Source organism: Nannospalax galili, unplaced genomic scaffold (assembly GCF_000622305.1).
Source record: "Nannospalax galili isolate Female #2095 unplaced genomic scaffold, S.galili_v1.0 scaffold962, whole genome shotgun sequence".
NCBI lineage: Eukaryota > Metazoa > Chordata > Mammalia > Rodentia > Spalacidae > Nannospalax > Nannospalax galili.
Window position 1 is genome coordinate 152,428 of NW_008348537.1, and position 20,155 is coordinate 172,582.

General features: G+C 39.4%; 1 gene segment (V, D, J or C); it reads left to right on the forward strand.

The window, feature by feature from the left end:
- The first annotated feature begins 9,647 nt into the window (after window positions 1–9,647).
- The window catches only part of LOC103743896, a 31,826-nt gene continuing 21,318 nt past the window's right edge, over window positions 9,648–20,155 (forward strand). Inside the window, 2 exon segments of the C gene segment in view lie at window positions 9,648–9,713; window positions 9,821–10,127. Coding sequence covers window positions 9,671–9,713; window positions 9,821–10,127 — 350 coding nt within the window.

Sequence of the window (20,155 nt, forward strand, 5' to 3'; positions counted from 1 at the left end):
ATGCTCATGCAAGTAGCCCTCCCTTCACATTCCTGCAAGTAATCACAATAAACTCATGGATTCATCAAGTTGGACATGAGAGATGGTTAATTTTAACTGCCAACTTGACACAGCCTAGACTCACCAGGGATGAGGAGATGTTTGTTCACATATTTCCAGGAAAAGTCACACAATGCTGCCTGATTAACATTTGGGAGTACAAGTTATTGGTCATGTCTGGAGAATGGAGAGGGTGTCTTGTAAATTGGAGGATGCTTAGCAGAGCCTATGGTCTTGATGGATGCTGGTGGTGTTCCCATCATGCTGTATCAATCAAAAATATCTCCAGAGGTTGTTAAATATCCCAGAGAGTAGATTGCTTCCAGTTAAGAGGCACTGGCTGGGCTGCTTTGTCTAAGAAATAGAAATGTCTTGTTAAGGTTATCCTGAACTTTAGGCGTCATTCAAATTCCAGCTAAACAATCAACATTTTAAAATCCCACTCATCCCCCAGCAATGTCATTTAGACTTCATTCTGCCATCACTTCTCTTGAGAAATAGGAATGGATATAATATTAACTTTATCATTTATTTCACAGATGGCACAGCTGTCTTGCTAACCAGTTATAATCTGTTCTTTCATTTATTCTGTACCAATTTATTTTGACACATTAGCTCACAGACTTTAGTGGCTATTAAATCCTCTTCTGGAATCAATAGAATGCTTTGCTATAGTAGGTGCTCCATAAGAGAACATTCTTTTTTTAATTTTATTTATTATTTTTATTTTATGCGTATGTATGTATTGCGTGCATGTAGGTAAGTGCACCCATGTCATGCAATGCCCGCAGAGGTCAGAGGAGGCTGTCGGATCCCCTGGGACTGGAGTTACAGACAGTTGGTAGCTGCCATGTGGGTTCTGGGATTCAAACCTGGGTCTCCTGCAAGAACAACCAGTGTTCTTAACCACTGAGCCATCTTTCTAGCCCCAAGAGAACATTCTTATTAAAGAGCCTACTAAAATGAAGGAAAGCTACTTAAATAATTTCAATTCACAATTCTGTGTATTGCATTAACATTTACTGAGATGTTAACAAACATCTCTTTCTCTCAAATGAAGCAGCAACAAAACATCAAAGTAGCAAGTCCACCAAAGTCCAGTCGCCAGTGAGGTTCACATTATAAGGCTATCAAGAAAAAATGGGTATTGCTCACAAAAGGCAATATTGGAATTACAGTCTCTGTGTTAACTAATTAGATTCAATATTATTTATGTTTGTCACAGAATATGTTCATGTGATGTCTGTAATATAATGCTACATCATCAGTAAGCTTCTAACAAATATGATGTGATAAATGTCATAAAAGTACTTGTTCATTCTTTTTGGTTTTGGGGAGTATTGTTTGTTTCCAGATATGCTGTGTTTCTGTTTTTATAAACAGCTGATTCCCTAAATCCAGGCTGCCTTTCCTAGTCTCAACAGCAAGATTCCAGTTTAGCCTGTACTGCTCGGTATCCTCTTCCCTCTCTTTGGTTCTCAGGAGAAAGTAAGCATTGCTAACTCCCCCAGATTTTCAGGGAAAGGGATGATGTCTTCTTATATCAGCCTTAGTTTCACTTCTGATAAAAAGCAACTTAGGGGATAACGTGCTTATTTTATCTCATAATCCCAGGTGGTGGTCCATGGTAGCAGGGATGTGAGGACAGGAACTTGAAGACAGTCACAATACCTCCAAGAGCAGAGATAGAGTGATGCCCAGTGCTCAGCTAGTTTTCTGTACTCTGAGGCAGTCCAAGGCCCCAAACTAGGGAATGGTACAGCCCACTTTCAGTCTGGGTCTGCCTGCATCAATGAAAGGAATCAAGATAACTCCAGGCAGGCATGCAGCCAGCCAACCTGATCTAGAAATTCCTCACTGTGTTCCTCTTCCCAGATAAGTCTAGGTTGTGTGAAGGTGAGAATTAAAATTAACTATCGCTCATGTTTTTTTTTCTTTTGTTTTTTAAGAGTTATCTTTCTTAAATTAATTATAAATTTTTAAAAATTTTAAAAATATGTGTGCATGTATCTGTGTGTGAGCGGGTATGGGTGTGTGCACACAGATATATGCAGGTGCCTACAGATGCCAGAAGAGGATGTTTGAACCCCTGGATCTGGTGTCCAGGTCATTGTGAGCAACATGATATGAGGGCTGGGAGTCAAACTCCAGCCCTCTGAGGAAGGAGCAAGCACTCTTATCCACTGAGCCATCCTCCAGCTTCTCCTGCTTCTTCTTGCTAAGGTAAGTTTATTGTCCAGGTCATTTTGTATGCTGGCCAGCTCCTACTAAAATAATTAAATAATTAACTGAATATTTGTGGTTTCTTATAATATAGTTAGCCAAGATTTAAAAATTAATAAAATGATATTCATATTTTGTTAATAAGAATAAAATGGACACTATTGCAGTGATTCTTAGTAGATCCCCACTTCTATTCCTGTTAAAATTTAAAAAAAGATTTGATTAGGTCCATCAGATCTATAAATCTTCATTTCTAGCATGCCTAACCTTTCCTTTCTACCTAAAATATTTAGTACATGGGAAAAAACAATTTTATTAAAAGAAGTTAAAGTGATATTATGTTGTTATCTGATTTCTTCTGCAACATCACTGCACAATACCAAGATAATAAGCCAGGTCAAATTATTTCCCCATGTCTGATCTAATATCCTCTTGACTATCAAAAATTTTGAAATGTATTCTTAGCAAGCATTAACTTCCATCAGTCAACAGCTAAGAACATCACCAGATAGCACTTGAGGCTGATAACAGAGAAGTCCCTGCTTTGCTTAACTCACCCACCTGATGTTTCTACTGATGTATTTAAGTGTCCTCATTTATAACTTTCTTTGTTCTATTAGTATAAAATTTTCATCAAACTATTGACATATTGGCAAATGAAATTTGAAGTAACCAGAACTTGTGTTCCTGGTAATCATCACTCATATTTGGCTCTATAATAAATAATTCCTTACTCTCTTTGAGGTGAGAACAGTGTTTTTGTCTTGACAAGAACAACTTACCTTATAGGTAGGAGAAAGAAACCAGATAATTATCTCTCACCCTGCACAAAACTCAAACCCAAAAGGATCAAGGACCTCAACATAAGATCTTATACAATGAATGTGTTAGAGGAGAAGGTACAGACTATACTTCTCCAACTTATAGGCACAGGAAAGGAGTTGGCCCCCAATAGTGCAGGCATTAAGAACAATAATCCATAAATGGGACCTCATGAAACTAAATAGCTCCTGTACAGCAAAGGACACCATCATTCAAGTAAAGCGGCAACCTCCAGAATGGGAAAAATTATCTTTATCAGTGATACACTTGAGAGAGGGTTAGTATCTAGAATACACAAAGAACTCAAAAAACTAAACACAAAGAAAACAAACATCCCAATTAAAAACTGGGGCATGGAACTAAATAGACAATTCTCAGAAGAAGAAATACAAACGGCTCCAAAAAATCTTTAAAAAAGAAAAAGAAAAAGTTTAGGGGCTGGAGAGATGGCTCAGTAGTCAAAAGCACTGGGTGCTCTTGCAAAGGACTTGGGTGCAGTTCATAGCACCCACATGGCAGCTAACAACCATCCATAACCACAGTTTCAGGGGATCCAATGCTCTCTTCTGACTTCCAAGGCCATTGCACACATGGGTATACTTACATACATGTAGGCAAAAATGCTCATACATACAAAAATAAATAAATTTTCAAAAAATAATAAAATTTCAACATGTGGGCTGGAGAGATGGCTCAGTGGTTAAGACTACTTGATACTCTTTTTAAAGAGGACCCAAGTTTGGTTCCCAGCACTAACATGGCAGCTCACAACTGTCTGTAACTCCAGCTCCAAGGGTTTCAATGCCCTCTTCCACCCTCTGTGGGCACCAAGCACAAGGGGCTCATACATCCATGCAGATGAAAGACCCATACATAAAATAAAGATAAATAAATCTTTAAAAATCTGTTCAACATCGTTAGTTACCAGGGAAATGCAAATTAAAACTACTTTGAGGTTTCATCTTACCCTAGTCAGTATGACAAAGATTTTTTAAGATGACAGCAAATTCTGGCACAGATGTTAGTACAGGGGAACTTATTCACTGTTGGTGGGAGTGCAAATTGGTGCAATCACTATGAAAATCAGTGAGGAGGTACCTTAAAGAACTACAAATAGCTTTATCACATGAGTCAGCTATGCCACTATTGGGCTTATATCCAAAGGACTCTACAACATACAACAGAGACCCTTGCTTATCCATGTTCATTACTACTCTATTCACAATAACCAGGAAATGGAAATAACCTAGATGTCCATCATCTGATGAGTGGATATTGAATGGATAATGTGGTACATTTATCACAATGGAGTATTAATCAGCTGTTAAGAACAATGAAATTATGAAATTCACAGGTAAGTGGATAGAACTGGAAACTCAAGGGGTTTTTTAAAGAGAATAAAAAGAGACCTGAAAGTGGGATAGTAGGGATGGATCTGGGAAGAGTTGGGGGCAGTGGGCCTGAGTATGATCAAAATACATTAACTGAAATTAAAAGTTGGGATGCTATTTTTGAGATATAGCCTATGAGAATTAGAATACTAGGTGACAAAAGTGACTAAACTCGCCTGTCTTAGTCCAGCAAGATAAGTGTGACAAAGTGGTCGTTCTCCACTTCTCATCTGGCCATACTTTACCTGACGTCTGGATCTGTGAAGACTTCTCAAAGTTCCCTTAACTTCTGCATTCTCAGGAGATTTACACTCATTGTGAAATGGATGAAGGTGTAACTGTCTATAGTCTCTGAGGTACACACTGAATAGCAGAGTGGTATTCTTAGCTTTATTTACTCAAATGTTCAGGTTGATTGCTTAATTTTGTTCCATTCAATAAGTTGGAATTTTGTGCTTCAAACGTTTACTTTGGGCATATAATAGAAATGTGCTTTGGTGCAAACATACAGAGAGGTCTCCACCCCCTTCTGTCCCCTGTCTTATGTTCCAGTTCTTTCTGGGTCAGTGAAGTGCAATGGGGAAAAGTTTAAATGTAAATGACAGTAATACCTGATTTTAAAGTCCTTCTTTGCAGTTAGCATTACCTATGTGATCCTGGATGCTAAGGAGACTCTCTGAATCCCAAGGGGTGCAAAGTTCAGGGTGTGATACCTATTTGGTTGTCAGCCCATGACTTACCTTCCCTTTACATTTACAGAGGAAGCAGAGTATAGCAGCGCCATATTGCACGGCTATAGCTTCAAAGCCCTAAACTTTCCTTTTCATCCACCTTGGATAATATTTCTATGTCCTCAACAGAATGAGAATTGGGAAATGCCATGTCAAAAGTGATAGTCCAAGGGGTCATTGTAGTGCTCTAACAGAACCATAATTGAAATTTTAGGCTAAAATTAAATTTGGAATGATTTTTATGGGAGTTTATTCATATATAAAAGTTCTCTCTACACACTGTAATTATACCACTAGGAGAGAATGGTGGTAAATCCTGCATACACAAACCTCTGTGTGTGTGTGTATGTCCCTGCATATATAGGGAAGTAGAAGATAGACAATTTATGTATGATACCTAAATAGGTAGACAAGATGCATAGATGCATAGAGTATATGTGTATATGCATGCTATATACCGTTTTGTTGAGTTTAGTATTATATCAGATAACACTCATAGGATCCTGGGATTGCCTGACCTAAAGCCTATGCAGTGACAACATGGTTGATGGGCTGTAATCTCCCAAGGATAATCTGAGTCACAGGTGGAAACAGCCTTGTGACTTCACCGTGTTGTCAAGAAACCACACTAATTTTGTGAGTGGCAGCCGTTCTACCTTGTTATGAAGGTGAGTCCTATTCTATCCCACGCTGTCTTCTGAGCTGTCTGTGTACACATGCAGCTGACCACAAACCATTAAAAGTTTCTGGAACTTGGGCTCCATGTGCACACAGCAAAGATAACTCATTCTGAAGGCAGGGCATCTCTTCTTCCTAATCCATAGACTGTCAGTGCTGTCCATATTGTCAACACTACAGGCTCAAGTATCAGTTTTCTTCCTTTTACTACTTCATACTTGAGTTCCTGGGAATTCTTCCTTAAGCATTTTTTCATTCCCCCACCCAACTGCCCTCCTCACTCTGAATCATGCCTTGGTCCTCTACCAACTCTCTCTACAGCTGACATGGGTTTCATCTGCCCAGTTCCCTGCTTAGACTGCCTCACCTGCTCTGCCCTGCTTCTGAGAAAGAAGTCAAGTGAAGAACTTAGGTGCTCTAGGATGTGGCCCCTTCTCCCAGTCTTTCCATCTTTGGCTTCTCCCTACCCAGAACTCCATGTTCTGGATCTAGGTTGATTGAATGCAGTATAGCTCACTCTTCCTGGCTAAATGTAGTTCCCCTTCAGTCTCAGCCCAGTCACTGGGGAAGCCAAGGTATGAGGTGCCTTGATTGCCTGATAGTGGAACCCCCAAAGTCCCCCTCTGTCACAGCTCTTCCTGTCCGACCAAGACCAGTTCATCGCTTGCTTTGGGGAACTGTTTCAGAAGATTGAATTGCGATTATGCTTTCTTTTTCTTTTAGCTCATTTGTTCATGACATAGATGAAAAAGTGAAGGAATTAATGGTCCCTGAAATATTTATCTTCATTTGGACATCAGTGAAAGATTACCATTTAAGGTATAATTTTTGAAGAAGTAACCAAGTAATGGTAAAAGTTAAAAAAGCACTTCATATCTATTAGATTACCGAACTTCATGGATGTGTATGATTTCCTGGAGTCCTGCTGGAAGACTGTATGAAAGTAGATCAATGCTTAACATCATACTATGGACATCTGTGAGACTGATTACGTCTGCCTACAAAGCCTGTGCCCTTTGAATACTCCCAAGGTCCTGTTTCCTCATCTATCCAATGAGAATAAAATGAGAAGCCCTTAGCACTGGGTGTTTGTGGACTGTCAGTAAGGAAGCCCTGGAGGATTGTTTTAAACTGTATCCAATACTCTGAGGCTCCAGAAACTGATGGTGATTTCTGATACACTGAGTCATGCTGTATCCAGTGAGTATGTTCAGGTCAGCAGCGGAAGCCACCAGCCAACTTCCGTCACTGCAAGTCCCTAGGGCACAAACAGGCAGCAGGAGGCTCTCCAATCAAGTAGCAAAGAGAGTGAGAGAACTGGGGATCATTCTATAGATGTGATATTTTGGGGTTCAACAATATTATCATAAAGAAAGGCTGTGTCAGATAAACATACAGTTTTGGTCTAAATATTTCTTCAAGAGATTTTCACACAGGAAAGAGCTAATCATCTCTTCAGATCTTGAAACTGAAATCAAGTGGCCCAGTTCTGGGAGATATCAGTTTTTGGTAGTGTTAATACTTCCTCATTGTAAAGAGGAAAAATGATGTCTATTGGAAGTCTTGACTCCAACTCACAAGACTCATGGTTGAAGTAGGATTGTCTAAGGGAGGATCACCACATGGAAGTTTTCCTTTGGGGGAAAGTGAAAAGCCTCATTCTGTAGGGAGGTGACTGAAAAGCTTGTCCTTTATGGTGGCCACCTACCACCATCTCCAGCAGATCACAGAATCTCCTTTCAAAAGACAGACAGGGGCAGGAAAGGTACAGGGTCTCTCCTCTGTGCCCATCCAGTTTTACGGGCACTGTGGGAAAGAGAAAGTGAAGGATCAACCTTATAGGAACATGAAGATCAAGTTCAACCCCTTTTCCCATCCCTCCCCAACATTCTGGGAGATCTTGTCTTGACTTAGGATGTCAGTAACAGGAAGAATGAAGGGCTCTCTCAGGAGTCAGATATCTTCAGTGTAAATGGAGAGGGGTGGGGATCTGAAAAATCAATTTCCTTAAGAGTTATTTATACTTTTCATGGGTTAATCTTTTTTACTTTCTTGACTTTATAATGAAGTCAGAGGTAAATATCAAATCTATAATTGAAAAGACACTGAGGTTAAGATTCAAAGTCTAAGAGTTTGTTATTGTCTTCCTCACTAGAGGACTTTGCTATTGGGAATGCATGCTACCTTTCTTCTACCTATCCATCATCTATCATCTATCTATCTATCATCTATCTCTGTATCTACCTATCATCTATCTAGCATGTACTAGGGGAGTGCACAGTGGGTGTGGGTCAGAGAACAGCCTTGGATATCGCCCCTCAGGTATCATTCCTGGGTACCATATATCTTGTTTTTTGAGACACGGTTTCTCACTAGTCTGGAACTTGCTGATTCACATATGACATTTCCTTCACCATGCCCATAGATAGATACCAGGATTAACTAGTATCTTGGGTGAAATGAATAGTGCTACAATAAACATGCAGCTGCAACATCTCTTTGACATGCTGGTTTCTGTTTCTTGGGGTATTTGCACAGTAGGGGTGCGATTCTATCTCTATCCATAAATATATGAATATTTGAAGAAAATTCAAATGATATGTGTCTTTGTTGACTTAAAAATATTACTCAGACTTTAACAAATTTTTTTTTTGCTCATCTGAGTTCTCACGGTTAAGGGTTCTGTGTTATTGGAGCTAGAGAGATTGCTTGGTGGTTAAGAGCACTTGTTGCCTTGCAAACGATCAGAGTCTGATTTCCAGAACTGTAGCTTCATTCCAGAGGATCTGATGCCCCCTCTGGCCTCTGTAAACACTGCACATATATGATTCACATGCAGAGAAGCAGTCATACATACATAAGTTAAAACTCAATAAAAAATTTAAAAACATGTCTGTGTTACTGAATGAGTCCTCTACCCTCTCTTTGCCACCACCTTCATTTGTCAAATGGAGAATGTAGTACCCACTTCAAGGGCTGCAGAGTTAAATGAAATCATATAAGAAAGTTAGTAAAATTCCCAAGAAATTTCTGATAACTGTTAGATGCTATGTTAACCTTAAGGCTGTTTAATAATGGCTGACTTGAATATCTCTATCTAGTATACACTCCTGACACAGCTCCATGCTCCAGGGAGAAGAGAGGATGCGCTATACAGATTACCTTGCTAGATACCTGCAAGCAGATGAAGTTTATTCATTCTTCAGGGTGCCTAGATTAGAAATGAAATACAATAATCAAAGTCACAATCTGCTGTGTGACTTTGCATTTGATAGGAAAATAAAACACAAAACACCTCAGTGATAGTGCACATGGTGTAATAGTGTCAAACAAGCACTATAGCATCTGATTTTTTTCTCATTTTGCAGAAAAATTGAGGTCAGATTTCATATCTGGATCTTGAGTCAATAGCAAATCATAAAAAAGCTAGACATGGGAACAGAATATAGCAAATGTTTATTCATAGTTTCAAAACAACATAGCTACAGTATGAAACTGCAGAGCGAAGGACTAACTGGATGACTCTCCCTGCTCTGCACCTTGATGAAGACAGGCAGACAAAAGATGTCTCTGGATCTTTAACCCACATACTCATTTGACTAGCTCCTATATGAGGCAGGAAACCCCAGAACTGCTCATAACTACATCAGACCCTGAAGAACCTTGGGGAATCACCTGACTCTCCACTTTGAGACACTAGGACAACCCCATCGCCCTGCAGGCAGCCTGAGCCCTCCAGCTCATAGCTCCTTGCCTCCTTCTTGTGAAACCAGCCTGACATCCAGAATGCTGCTCTTGAAAGCAATCATCTTCTCCTGCCTCTGGGTTTGTGAGTTGCCCTAGACATTTCCATGTGCAGGAGATAATGAAGTCATTCTTTATTTTTGCTCCTGCACATGCTTTTTGTTTATGGGAATTTCTCTCTTTTGTTTGCAGTTGGACATGGGGAGTTGGAGCAACCTGAAATATCAGTTTCCAGAGTGACAGACCAAAGTGCCCAAATATCCTGTCACGTTTCCCTCCCAGATTTTACCAAAGTAGATATTCACTGGTACAGACAGAAACCAAATCAACACTTAGAGCACCTAACATATGTCCGGACAGACTATAATCAACGCCCCTTAGAAGGAAAGAACAAGAAAATTGAAGCAAGGAAAAATCTCCAAACTTCTACTTCAACCTTGCACGTAAATTTCTTAAAGAAAGAAGATGAAGCCACCTACTACTGTGCCTTCTGGTTAAAGCACAGCACTAGAGCTTCCAGAACAGCCTACATAAAAACCATCCTCCATCTGTGCCAACCCACATCCTTCTCAGCATAGACAGGCTCCTGCTGCTCAGCTGGGCCACCACCTGAGCCTCCCTTCCCCCCAGCATTTCCAGAGCTTCCCAGGCAACATTGTGAATTCGGCTCTGCCAGTGAGGTCCCATCGTCTATAGTCCAAATGAAGGACAGCTCTGCTCTATAGCCTTCTAAGTTAGCATATTTGAGAGCTGTTCAAATACACAGCGGAAGGTTCACAGCATGTTTTAGTCATTTGTTAATTCTCTGTACAGAGGCTTGCAGTAACTGAATGGTTCATGATGAAGTTAGGAGAGGGCTAAATATGAGGAGAGAGATGCATTTTTCAGGGATATTGCCTGTTATTGTTATTTTTCCAGTTCAGTGATGAACACTGGTGATTTTCAGAGGTAGAAAGATCTGTTAAGGAAAATAATCTCATGTTTGTTTTTATAAAAGTTTTGGGCCATCATGAAAAAAGCTGGTGACCATTATATCCGTAAGTGAATAATCAGCTTACTGGGGGATATGAAAAACCAGGGAGTGGATGAAGCTCGGTTCACACTCTGAGCTCAAGATTGGGATAAAGCAAGCCCTGTACTCCATGGATCTGCAAAGAAAATAACATCCAGAGGAAGAGCATCGAGAAACTCAACATGTCAAAAAATAAAAATGAAAAGAAGACAAAAAGATGTTTGTGGGAAGAGGGACGAGATGTAATGAGGGGGGCTGGGATGAGGGAGACAAGAGAACGTACAATGGTGTATATACACGTAGGAAATTCTCAACAAATTAACAAAAAATAATGAAACATCCCTGTATCTACAGAGAAAACAGAAGGAATATAGCTTACAAAGCAACAAGATAAAAATATGATTGACGGTTGTGTTTATTCTGTGATTAGCAGTGGAATGGTTGAGGACTTTCAAAAATAATGTGACAAAGTGTTAAAAGTAAAAATACAGAGATTCCCCTATAACATCCTTGAAATTATTCTGTGAATTAGTTTCCAGGCAAAAAAGGCAAACCTAAGTTAAAGATTCTACAAGGCTGTTTGACTATTAGAACGTTCATGATTGTGGAGAATTGGAAGGTTGCAATTTCAAAACCAAATTATCTTGGGCTATCTTTAGACACCTTAATAACAGGTAATTGTCCATCACTATGTTTGAACTATCATTCTTGAGACTAATAGATAAATCCTTTTGAAATGTATTAACAGACTATTAGTGTCACCAACCCAAAGGCTGTCATATAACATCTGATGCCTATTGAAGAGATTTCTACACTTTGCTGTAACCTGCCTACCTGACATTTGATGTCTTGATCTATGCCTTTCTTTTGTTCTACTATTAAAAAAAAAAAGCTTGATGAAACTGTTACCCTGTTGGAACATGATATTTGGGATAACCCAAATCCCTGTTCCTGGGCTGTGGCCACCTCTTTTTGCCTCCGGAATCAATTATCTTTTATTTCCTTTAAGGTGAGAGCTTTGTTTTTTCAATGACATTTCAGGAACTGAGGAAAAATTTGGCTTCAGACAGTATTCTTAGCTAGGTATTGAAGTAATCATAACATTTGCGAGGCTGAGCCAAGAGGAGAATGATACTGAGGGTAGCTTGAGTGGTAGAGTGAGAACTTATATATAGAGAGAGAAACAATAAAAGAGTGTGTGGGGGGAGGAAGCAAAAGACAGTTACCTCCTACCACTGATGTCATTTATATAATACAGTTAACACACAGGCCTCTCTTTCCCTAAGTTTGGTAAATTTTCTTCTATGGCTTTATTGAAAATATTTCTATGCCTTTGTTATAGAGTTCGTCTTCTATGCCTATAATTATAGGTTTGGTCTTTTCACTGTGTCCATAAAACTTCACATGCTGCATTCATGTGGTTTTTAAGACTTACTATTTTCTTTGACAGAGTGAGTCAATTCCTCCATCTTTTCTTCAAGCCTTAATAGCTTGTCATCTACATGATCCACTATCTATTGGTGAGACTTTCTAAATAAATTTTCTATTTAAAATACTGAGTTTTTAATTTCCAGCATCTTTTATGTTTGAGTTTTCTTCCATATTTATATCTCTTCATTTAATTCTATTTTCATATCTTGAATTGATTTCCTTATTTCATTAAGCTGTTTGTGTTTTCTTAGAATTCAGTTAGCAGTTTATTCCTGCTCTCTTTAAGTTCATTCATGTTCTCTTTGAACATAGTTAAACTGTTCTTTTGAATTCTTTTTCTGGAGTTTTGTCTAAGTTGCTCTCATTGGGTACCATGTTTCTGGAAATTTATGGAGGAGCCATATTTTCTTGGTTTTTCATGTGCTTGAGTTTTTAAGATTGAATTTGTATACTTGGAGCTAATTTGCTCATAGATGTACTTTTATTTATTTATTTTTGGTATGCATTTCTGGTCTACCTTTCTTGAGTGGGTGTTTGGATCTATACCTGCTGTTACCTCAGCTTAGCTTTTTAAAAAATATTTTATTTATTATTTTTATTTTATGTGCATGTATGCATTGTCTGCCTGTAGATAAGTGCACCCGTGTTGTGCAATGCCTGCGGAGGACAGAAGGGGCCATCAGATCCCCTGGAAGTGGAGCCACAGACAGCTGTCAGCTGCCATGTGGATGTTAGGATTCGAACCTGGGTCTTCTACAAGAACAACCAGTGTTCCCAACCACTGAGCCATCCCTCCAGCCCCTCAGCTTAGCTTTTAAATCAGCTTGGTAGTGCTTAAAGTCCAATCCTAGGGACACTAGGTGCTGATTGGTGAGTGGGGTAACTGCACTGACCCCTAGCTCAGCTAGGGGGTTCACAGCCTATAACTTAATAAATGGATGTTTGGCAGGGAAGGTGGTGGAGTGCCAAGTTTGGCAGGGGTGTGGCATCTGATCTGGGGAGCAGGCAGGCACTCCACCAGGTCCTGCAGGTGGTGGTGGAATTTGAGATATCAGGAGTTGGTGGGTGTGCATCCAATTTATTTTTATATTTCCCTATTAATGTTTACTAACCAATCCTTTTTTGCACAAATATCTTTCCAATATCATCTGTGTAGCTTTGGATAAATTACATATATTTGATTCATTTTCCTAATTCACAATGGAGAACATGATAATATTAACCTAAATGAACTGTTGAAAGGTATCACTAAATAATATACTTTTGTTGGTCACAATACTCTTGATTCCCAAAACAATATAGGCTATTGTCTTAGCCCTTATTGCCCTCCATAACTGGAAGATAAGGCTGTATTGCTAAAGACACCATACACTCAAGTCATAGGACTTGAAAGAATCTGGCTGTAACTGAGAATCAGAGAGAGAGAGAGAGAGAGAGAGAGAGAGAGAGAGAAAGGAGGCAGGCTGGTGCTCAACTCACTTTGTCCTTTTCATTCAGTCAGAGATGCCAGCACATGGAATAAGTACAGTCTTATTCATAAGGGTCTTTTCAGCTAATCTCTCTAGAAATACCCTTACAGAGAGGTGCAGAAGCTTGTCTCCTAGGTAATCCTAACCATGCCAAGTAAACAGTCATGATTAATCATCACACCCTCTCAGAGAAATCTGACCATTATCATTTTAAAAAAAAGTCCTCCAAACAAGTCTCATCTATACACACAACTCTTCTGCTCAGCTCCCAGAGGGACCTGACCAAGCTAACAGACTGCTGTTCTCTGTATGTACATACTGAGCTGGGTCTCAGCGGAAGCCCAGGGCCCAGCTCTAACGTTCCTTTCATTGGGAGCCCCAGCACCTCTCCTTACCCTCTGGGCCTGAGCTACCTTTTGTCAATGTCCCAGGTTGTCTCTGCTTTCCCATCTACACGAAGTGTCCTGGGAAGAAGCTTGAAACCCAGTGCTCAGGATGGATTTTGAGTAAGTGAATGAATGAACTATGGACATTTCAAGGTCTTTAGAATGAAATAGGACTAGTTTCTACATTCTTACTTGGCTCTTACTAATAGTGTGACTTAAGAAAGGTACTAGACCTCCTCACTCTATTTTCTCAATATTACATGGGCACATTATCAACAAGAATTCAGGGCGTGTTGAAGACTTCATAAAATTGGGTCTAAAAGCTCTTTGCAGCAACAAATTCTAATCTATTTTACATTATGATTCAGTCACATTATTGATTTACCTCAGGTCAAATCCCATTTAAAATTTTCTCCAAACCAGAGTAAACTGCATCTTTATTTCTGAAAAATGAACAATTATGAACAGGGTAAGGGTGAAAAGGAAGTTTTTCTCCAACACATTGCTTCATTTACAACTGTGTATAACATAGTGTACATCACCTGTAATCACATGATTATTATAATAACTAGAATCAAATCACAAACTTTGGAGGAAGTTCTGATCTATAACAGGTATTATATTGCACCAGACTGTGAAATTCTTTTTTATGATTGTGGAATTCTTATCTCACTTTACTATATTAAATAATTATATTTTTCTCTATCATTATTATAATCACATATAGCTATAGACACCTCTTAAAAATATGGAGAAGTATAAATATCAGTGAATGAAAAAGATGCCCAGGAAAGGTGTTTTTAAAGCAATATTCGAAGAACAATGGCCCCAGGCTGTTGCAAAGGGGAAGTCAAGTCACTGTGTTGTGACACAGGTGTTTAGATGAGGTCTTCCAGGTCCCCATAGTTTCTCTGAGCCAGGAACCTGATGAAATGATCCAAGATCACTGAGCAGAATTGTATTGAATTGCCTTTCCGGTTCAGTGGCAACAGACCTAGGGCAGCCCCTGAATCCACTGTAGCTCGGCTGCTTCTCTCTCTCCTTGGTGTCTACTCCAACTAGTCACTGGCTGGAGATGCCAGCCCCATGGGTTTTCCTTCTGTCTTTGCTTGAATTTTCCTTTCTTCCTCTTTCATTTTTGTGTACAGAGCCAAATGGGAATAACGATTTTAAGGGTTGGGCGTGGTGGTGCACGACTCGGGAAGCAGAGGCAGGCAGAACTCTGTTCTAGACCAGCTGGGGCGAACGGGAGACCCCGTTTTGAAAAAAACAAAACAAAAAAAGCAATAACGAAAAGATTTTAAAATCTCTGCTTTCTCCGCATTGCATTTCAGATGGAGCCTCCAGAATGAGAATATCCCAGCATCCACTTCCTGTACCCGAACATCCTACAGAATGGTGCATGTAAGTTGCAAGCTCTCTGGGGTTCCCCCGCGCAAAATCCCATTATGCACTGGTACCAACAGAAAGAAGGGGAGCCCCTGCAAAGAATCCTTTATGGCTCAGTCAAGAATTACAAGCAAGACAAGCCCAGCTCGCTTTTGGAGACAGATGAGAAAGGCAGTGTCTTTTACTGAATAATCAACGTGATCCCAGCAGATGAAGCCAGGTAGAACTGTGCCTGCTGGGATCACACAGCGTCTCAGCATCTGAAGGAACCTGTAAGGAAACCTGTTACTGCCCCTCGACTGCATTCATAGTTCTACAGTCACGGAGGACACTTCAGCGCTCTCATCGTAGGCTCACAGGGTGGAACTGGGCGGGGCCTTGGGATTCACTGCTTGAGCTGTTACTGCACAGGTGGAGGCTGGAGCCCAGAGAGGGCAGATGCCTTGTCCCAAACCAATGACCCACAAAGGCAGCTGCACTCCTGTTTCAGTCTCACTGCCTCTTTCATGGTCAGTACTAAGCTAGGCTTGTTTTACCAAGAGTGATGAGAAGGTTAGTTGTCAACTTCATACAATCTAGAACCACCCAGGAAGACAGTCTCAATGAAGAATTTCCACTGTGTTGGCCTGTGGGTAGGCCTGTGGGGGATTCTCTTACCTAAGCTAATGGATGTGGGAATACTCAGCCCACTATGGGCAGCACCATCCCCCAGGCAGGGAATCCTGAACTGCATGGTAGTGGAGAAGTCAATCAAAGCAAGCATGAAAGCAGGCAGCATGCATGCACTATTTCTCTCTTCTCTTGACTGTGTGAATGTAATGTGACTAGCTGTCTCAGGCTCCTGTGGCTGCGATTTCTCACTCAGTAATAGTCTCTAACTTGGAACTGTAAGCTGAATAAATCCCTTTTCCCTTAAGTTCTTTTTTGTCAGAGTGTTTTGTCCCAGCAACAGGAATGGAACCAGGAAAGCAAGATTGTATTCATTCAAAAGGGAACTGTGATAACTATGCTTTATCTTCCTGAGTAATGTCCCTAGACCCCCAACTAGTTCTGGTACAGACCATGCTTTCTTATGTCACTAAGTCGCAAAGATGTAGTGTATCATACGTCATGATGTCGAAGATGCTTATATATGTGAATGTATTGTTTTCTTGTGTTTTGACTTTGTTAAACATGTTTTTCCATCTCTGATAATGAGACAGAGAGATGGGATGATCCCACTATTTTTAACTTTCCTTTAAAGTAAGAGTTGAAAGAAAGCAAGTATATCCTTGGGAACCTGCTAGAAAATCAACCACAAGTTAGACCAAACTCAGGATGGAACTGTCCGAGAAGGCAGGTGCTTGTCAGGACAAAGCCTCAACCAAAGCTGTGGATCAGTGCAGAGAACTTCACTCTCTTCTGTAACTCTAACCTCTTCATGTCTACACTGACTTGTGAAGGTAGCCCATAATAGCAATAACCATGAGAGCAGATAAAATACTGAAGTGTGCAGATCAAATGTTCCCATGGGTCAAGCCTTAGCTGAATATGCACTTACCTCTCATATGTAATAAAAACACTATAATGTAACTCACAGATAAATTAGATGAAGCTGATTTATGGGATTTAACTAAATATTCTAATTAAAATAGAAATAGTTCCTAAAGATTGAATTGAAAGTTGTTGGTATTGATGCCCACTGCTTTTTAATTTTTTAACTTTATTTTAGCAAGACATTTGATCATTTAATTTTCTGAGTAGTAAGTCACATGATAAAAAGAATAACTACCACATTAACATGAACCCTGTTTATAGTGATCAAAATAGATGGCTCCTTATTCAACTAACAGTATTGAAACTATAAATTAAGGAGGTTCAAGTATAATCCTTCTAAGGAAACCTATGGCTCAACATAAGCCTTAGTGTCTAGAAATTCTAGAGTGGGATGAGCAAGATTGCTCAGCAGATAAAAGTGTTTGCCACACAGCCTGATGACCAGAGTTTAATCCCAGTACCCACATAAAGTTGGAAAGAGAGAAGAGACTCCAAAAAGTTGTCTCCTGGCTTCCATCCTAGTGCTGGGGTACATGTGTGCTTGTACACATCCACACACACAGTAATAACAAATAATTAAAATTTTAAAAAGAAATTCTACAGCTACAAGTTCTTATAGAATATTTTATTTTTTCAATGACTTATAACATTCATATTTATTATTCAACTAATACATTTAAATACAAAATTGTACACATTTATTCAGGATCATGTGATGGCGTGATACATGACTACATTGTGTAAGGTAAAAGACTGGGCTTATTTACCCAACTCCTTAAAGCTTTAACTGTTCTTTAGAGTGAAGACATTCAAATCCATTTCTTTTAGATTTTTGAAATATGCAGTGCATTATAGTCTATGCTCACCCCATCAGGCACTTTGATCACACTAACATACACTGGTAACATTTTAATACACATATTAAGCATTCCATTTACTTTTTACTAAGTTTGATAATCCCTATGATTCTCAGAATGCAGCATGGACTAGAAATACAGAAACTTCATCTTATATGGACCAGGCATGGACATACGGATGGCTCTGGCCACATCATCCTTCTAATTTCACCTAGGCAGTATAGAATATTTGATTGAATGGAATCTGGAATCTTCTAACCTTGCCTTCAAATCTGGCTCAGTTTGACCTATCCAGTTTTCGGTTTCCTGTTTGACTTATAATGGTCTTTTGATTTACAAGTGAAGCTCAAAGGGGTACATATATGGATGACGCCTGATTCACAGTAGACCCTGTATTTATGAATTGTTCTTATTCACGACTACATAGCCCAAAGACAAGGCTTTTCATCCTGGAACAGATTAAAAAGAAGTAGAGAGGAGAATTTGGCAGGTAGACTATTAATTTCCCAAGAAAGATTCTTCCACCTAGAAGTATCTGCTATGCATCCCTATTCATCACAGACAAACATTGCTTGTTTGACAAAAAGAAAGTCTCCAGCAGGCTTGTTTGCCTGTGGGTGGTACATAAATTGAGAAGTAGCCATGACATGTGTATGGTCATATCAAGTACCAAAAGTGCCTGAAGATCTCAGAAGACAAAGTTCAGAAGAGAGGCCTAAGGCAAAACAACTAAGAGAGGCACCTACTTGAGTGAAGTTACCTCATGACTCCCCACACCATCCATGAGTTTTCATAAACAAGTAACTCAGAACTTTGACACATTATGTCCCTGTGTCATAGGGACATATGGGTGATTTAAGCGATAGTATCTATGAGATTAAAACCATTCCAGTCTGTGAAAGTATATGTGACTTTGCATATTTGGTGTATTTTGTTTTTTGTTGTTGTTTGGGTTTGTTGTTGTTGTTATTTGGTTGGTTTTTCTTTTTTCTTTTCTTCTTCATTTTGATACAGGGTCTCACTATGTAGCCCTAGTTTGCCTGGCACTCACTGACCAGGCTGGCCTTGAGTTACAGAAATCCACCTGCATCTTCCTCTGTCAAGATTATGATCATGCATCACCAGGCTGTTTGCATGTGATTTTGTGTATGTCAATAGTATGTATATTTTGCTTTAAAAAATGGCCTGCTCATCTTTCTCAGTGGGAGTCTCTAACTACATAGGGGACAGAATTCATTAAAAGAGAGCAACATTTCTAACACTGGACTTGGTGATGCATACCTTTAATCCTAGCCCTTGGGAGGCAGAGGCAGGCAGATCTCTGTGAGATCTATGCCATCCTGCAGCCTGTTTTACATTGTGAGTTCCAAGTCATCTTGGACTACAGGGAGACCCTGTCTCAAAAATAAAACTAAAACAAAAACAAAAAAACATCACCACCAGCTCCTGTCACATACCTGCTAATTCTCATTGTACCAGTCATAGCCACTTTGCCTCTCTCCCTTGTCACAGCAGCAACACGGGCCCTCAGTTACATCTTAATGGTTTATGGGCCTTATCTGCAAGGCATTTCACTGGAATTGCTCCTCTGAGAGCTCCCCCTTCCTTTCCAAGAATTCATTTATGTGTCACTTTCCCCCCTAAAGCCTTAAGTTCTTGTTTATTTGAAAATATTTTCTTGGAAGTAGGTATTTGTGGTAGTTCATATTGTCAACTTTGTATGACCTAGGAGAGAAGTTTTGAGCACGACTTTTAACTGACATGGGAAGACTCACTCTAACTGGGTGGCACTATTGCATGGACTAGAGTTCCAGACAGAATGAAGAGAAGCCCAGTACCAGCATTCATCTGCCTTTGCCTCATAACTATGGATGCAATGTGACCAGATGTCTCACACTCTTGCTGCCATGACTTCCTTACAATGATGGTTTATACCCTCAGACTGTGAGCCAAAGTAAACCCTTTCTTCTTTAAGTTGCTTTCGTCAGGCATCTTGTCACAGCTCTCAGAAAATTAACTAAAACAATATTCTCTGCATTTTTCTTAAAGATCATGTACTGAGTGACATGCTCCTACCTCATTTCTACACCATGCTCCTCTACCCAGAAGATACAGTTACTGACCTACCTGTTCTTTCTAACATAAACTTAGCTACACAAGTGCAATTTTAAATTTTAATCTTTTTGGATTGTATTTTCAAAGGCAAGATGTAGAGGGAAAGTTTCATTCTTCTAACAGATAATTATGATCTGACATCAGTTTTAAATATTTTCTCATAATTTAAAAATACTGCATATTTTAAATATCTAACTATACTTGGAACATTTTCTGCAAGGTTTATTTATTTAATTATTCTTATACCATAGACTATTAGATCAGTAGTTTTATAATGAGTATAAAGGTCTGAAATAAACCACATAAAAATATAGAATCAATTTTTAGAAATA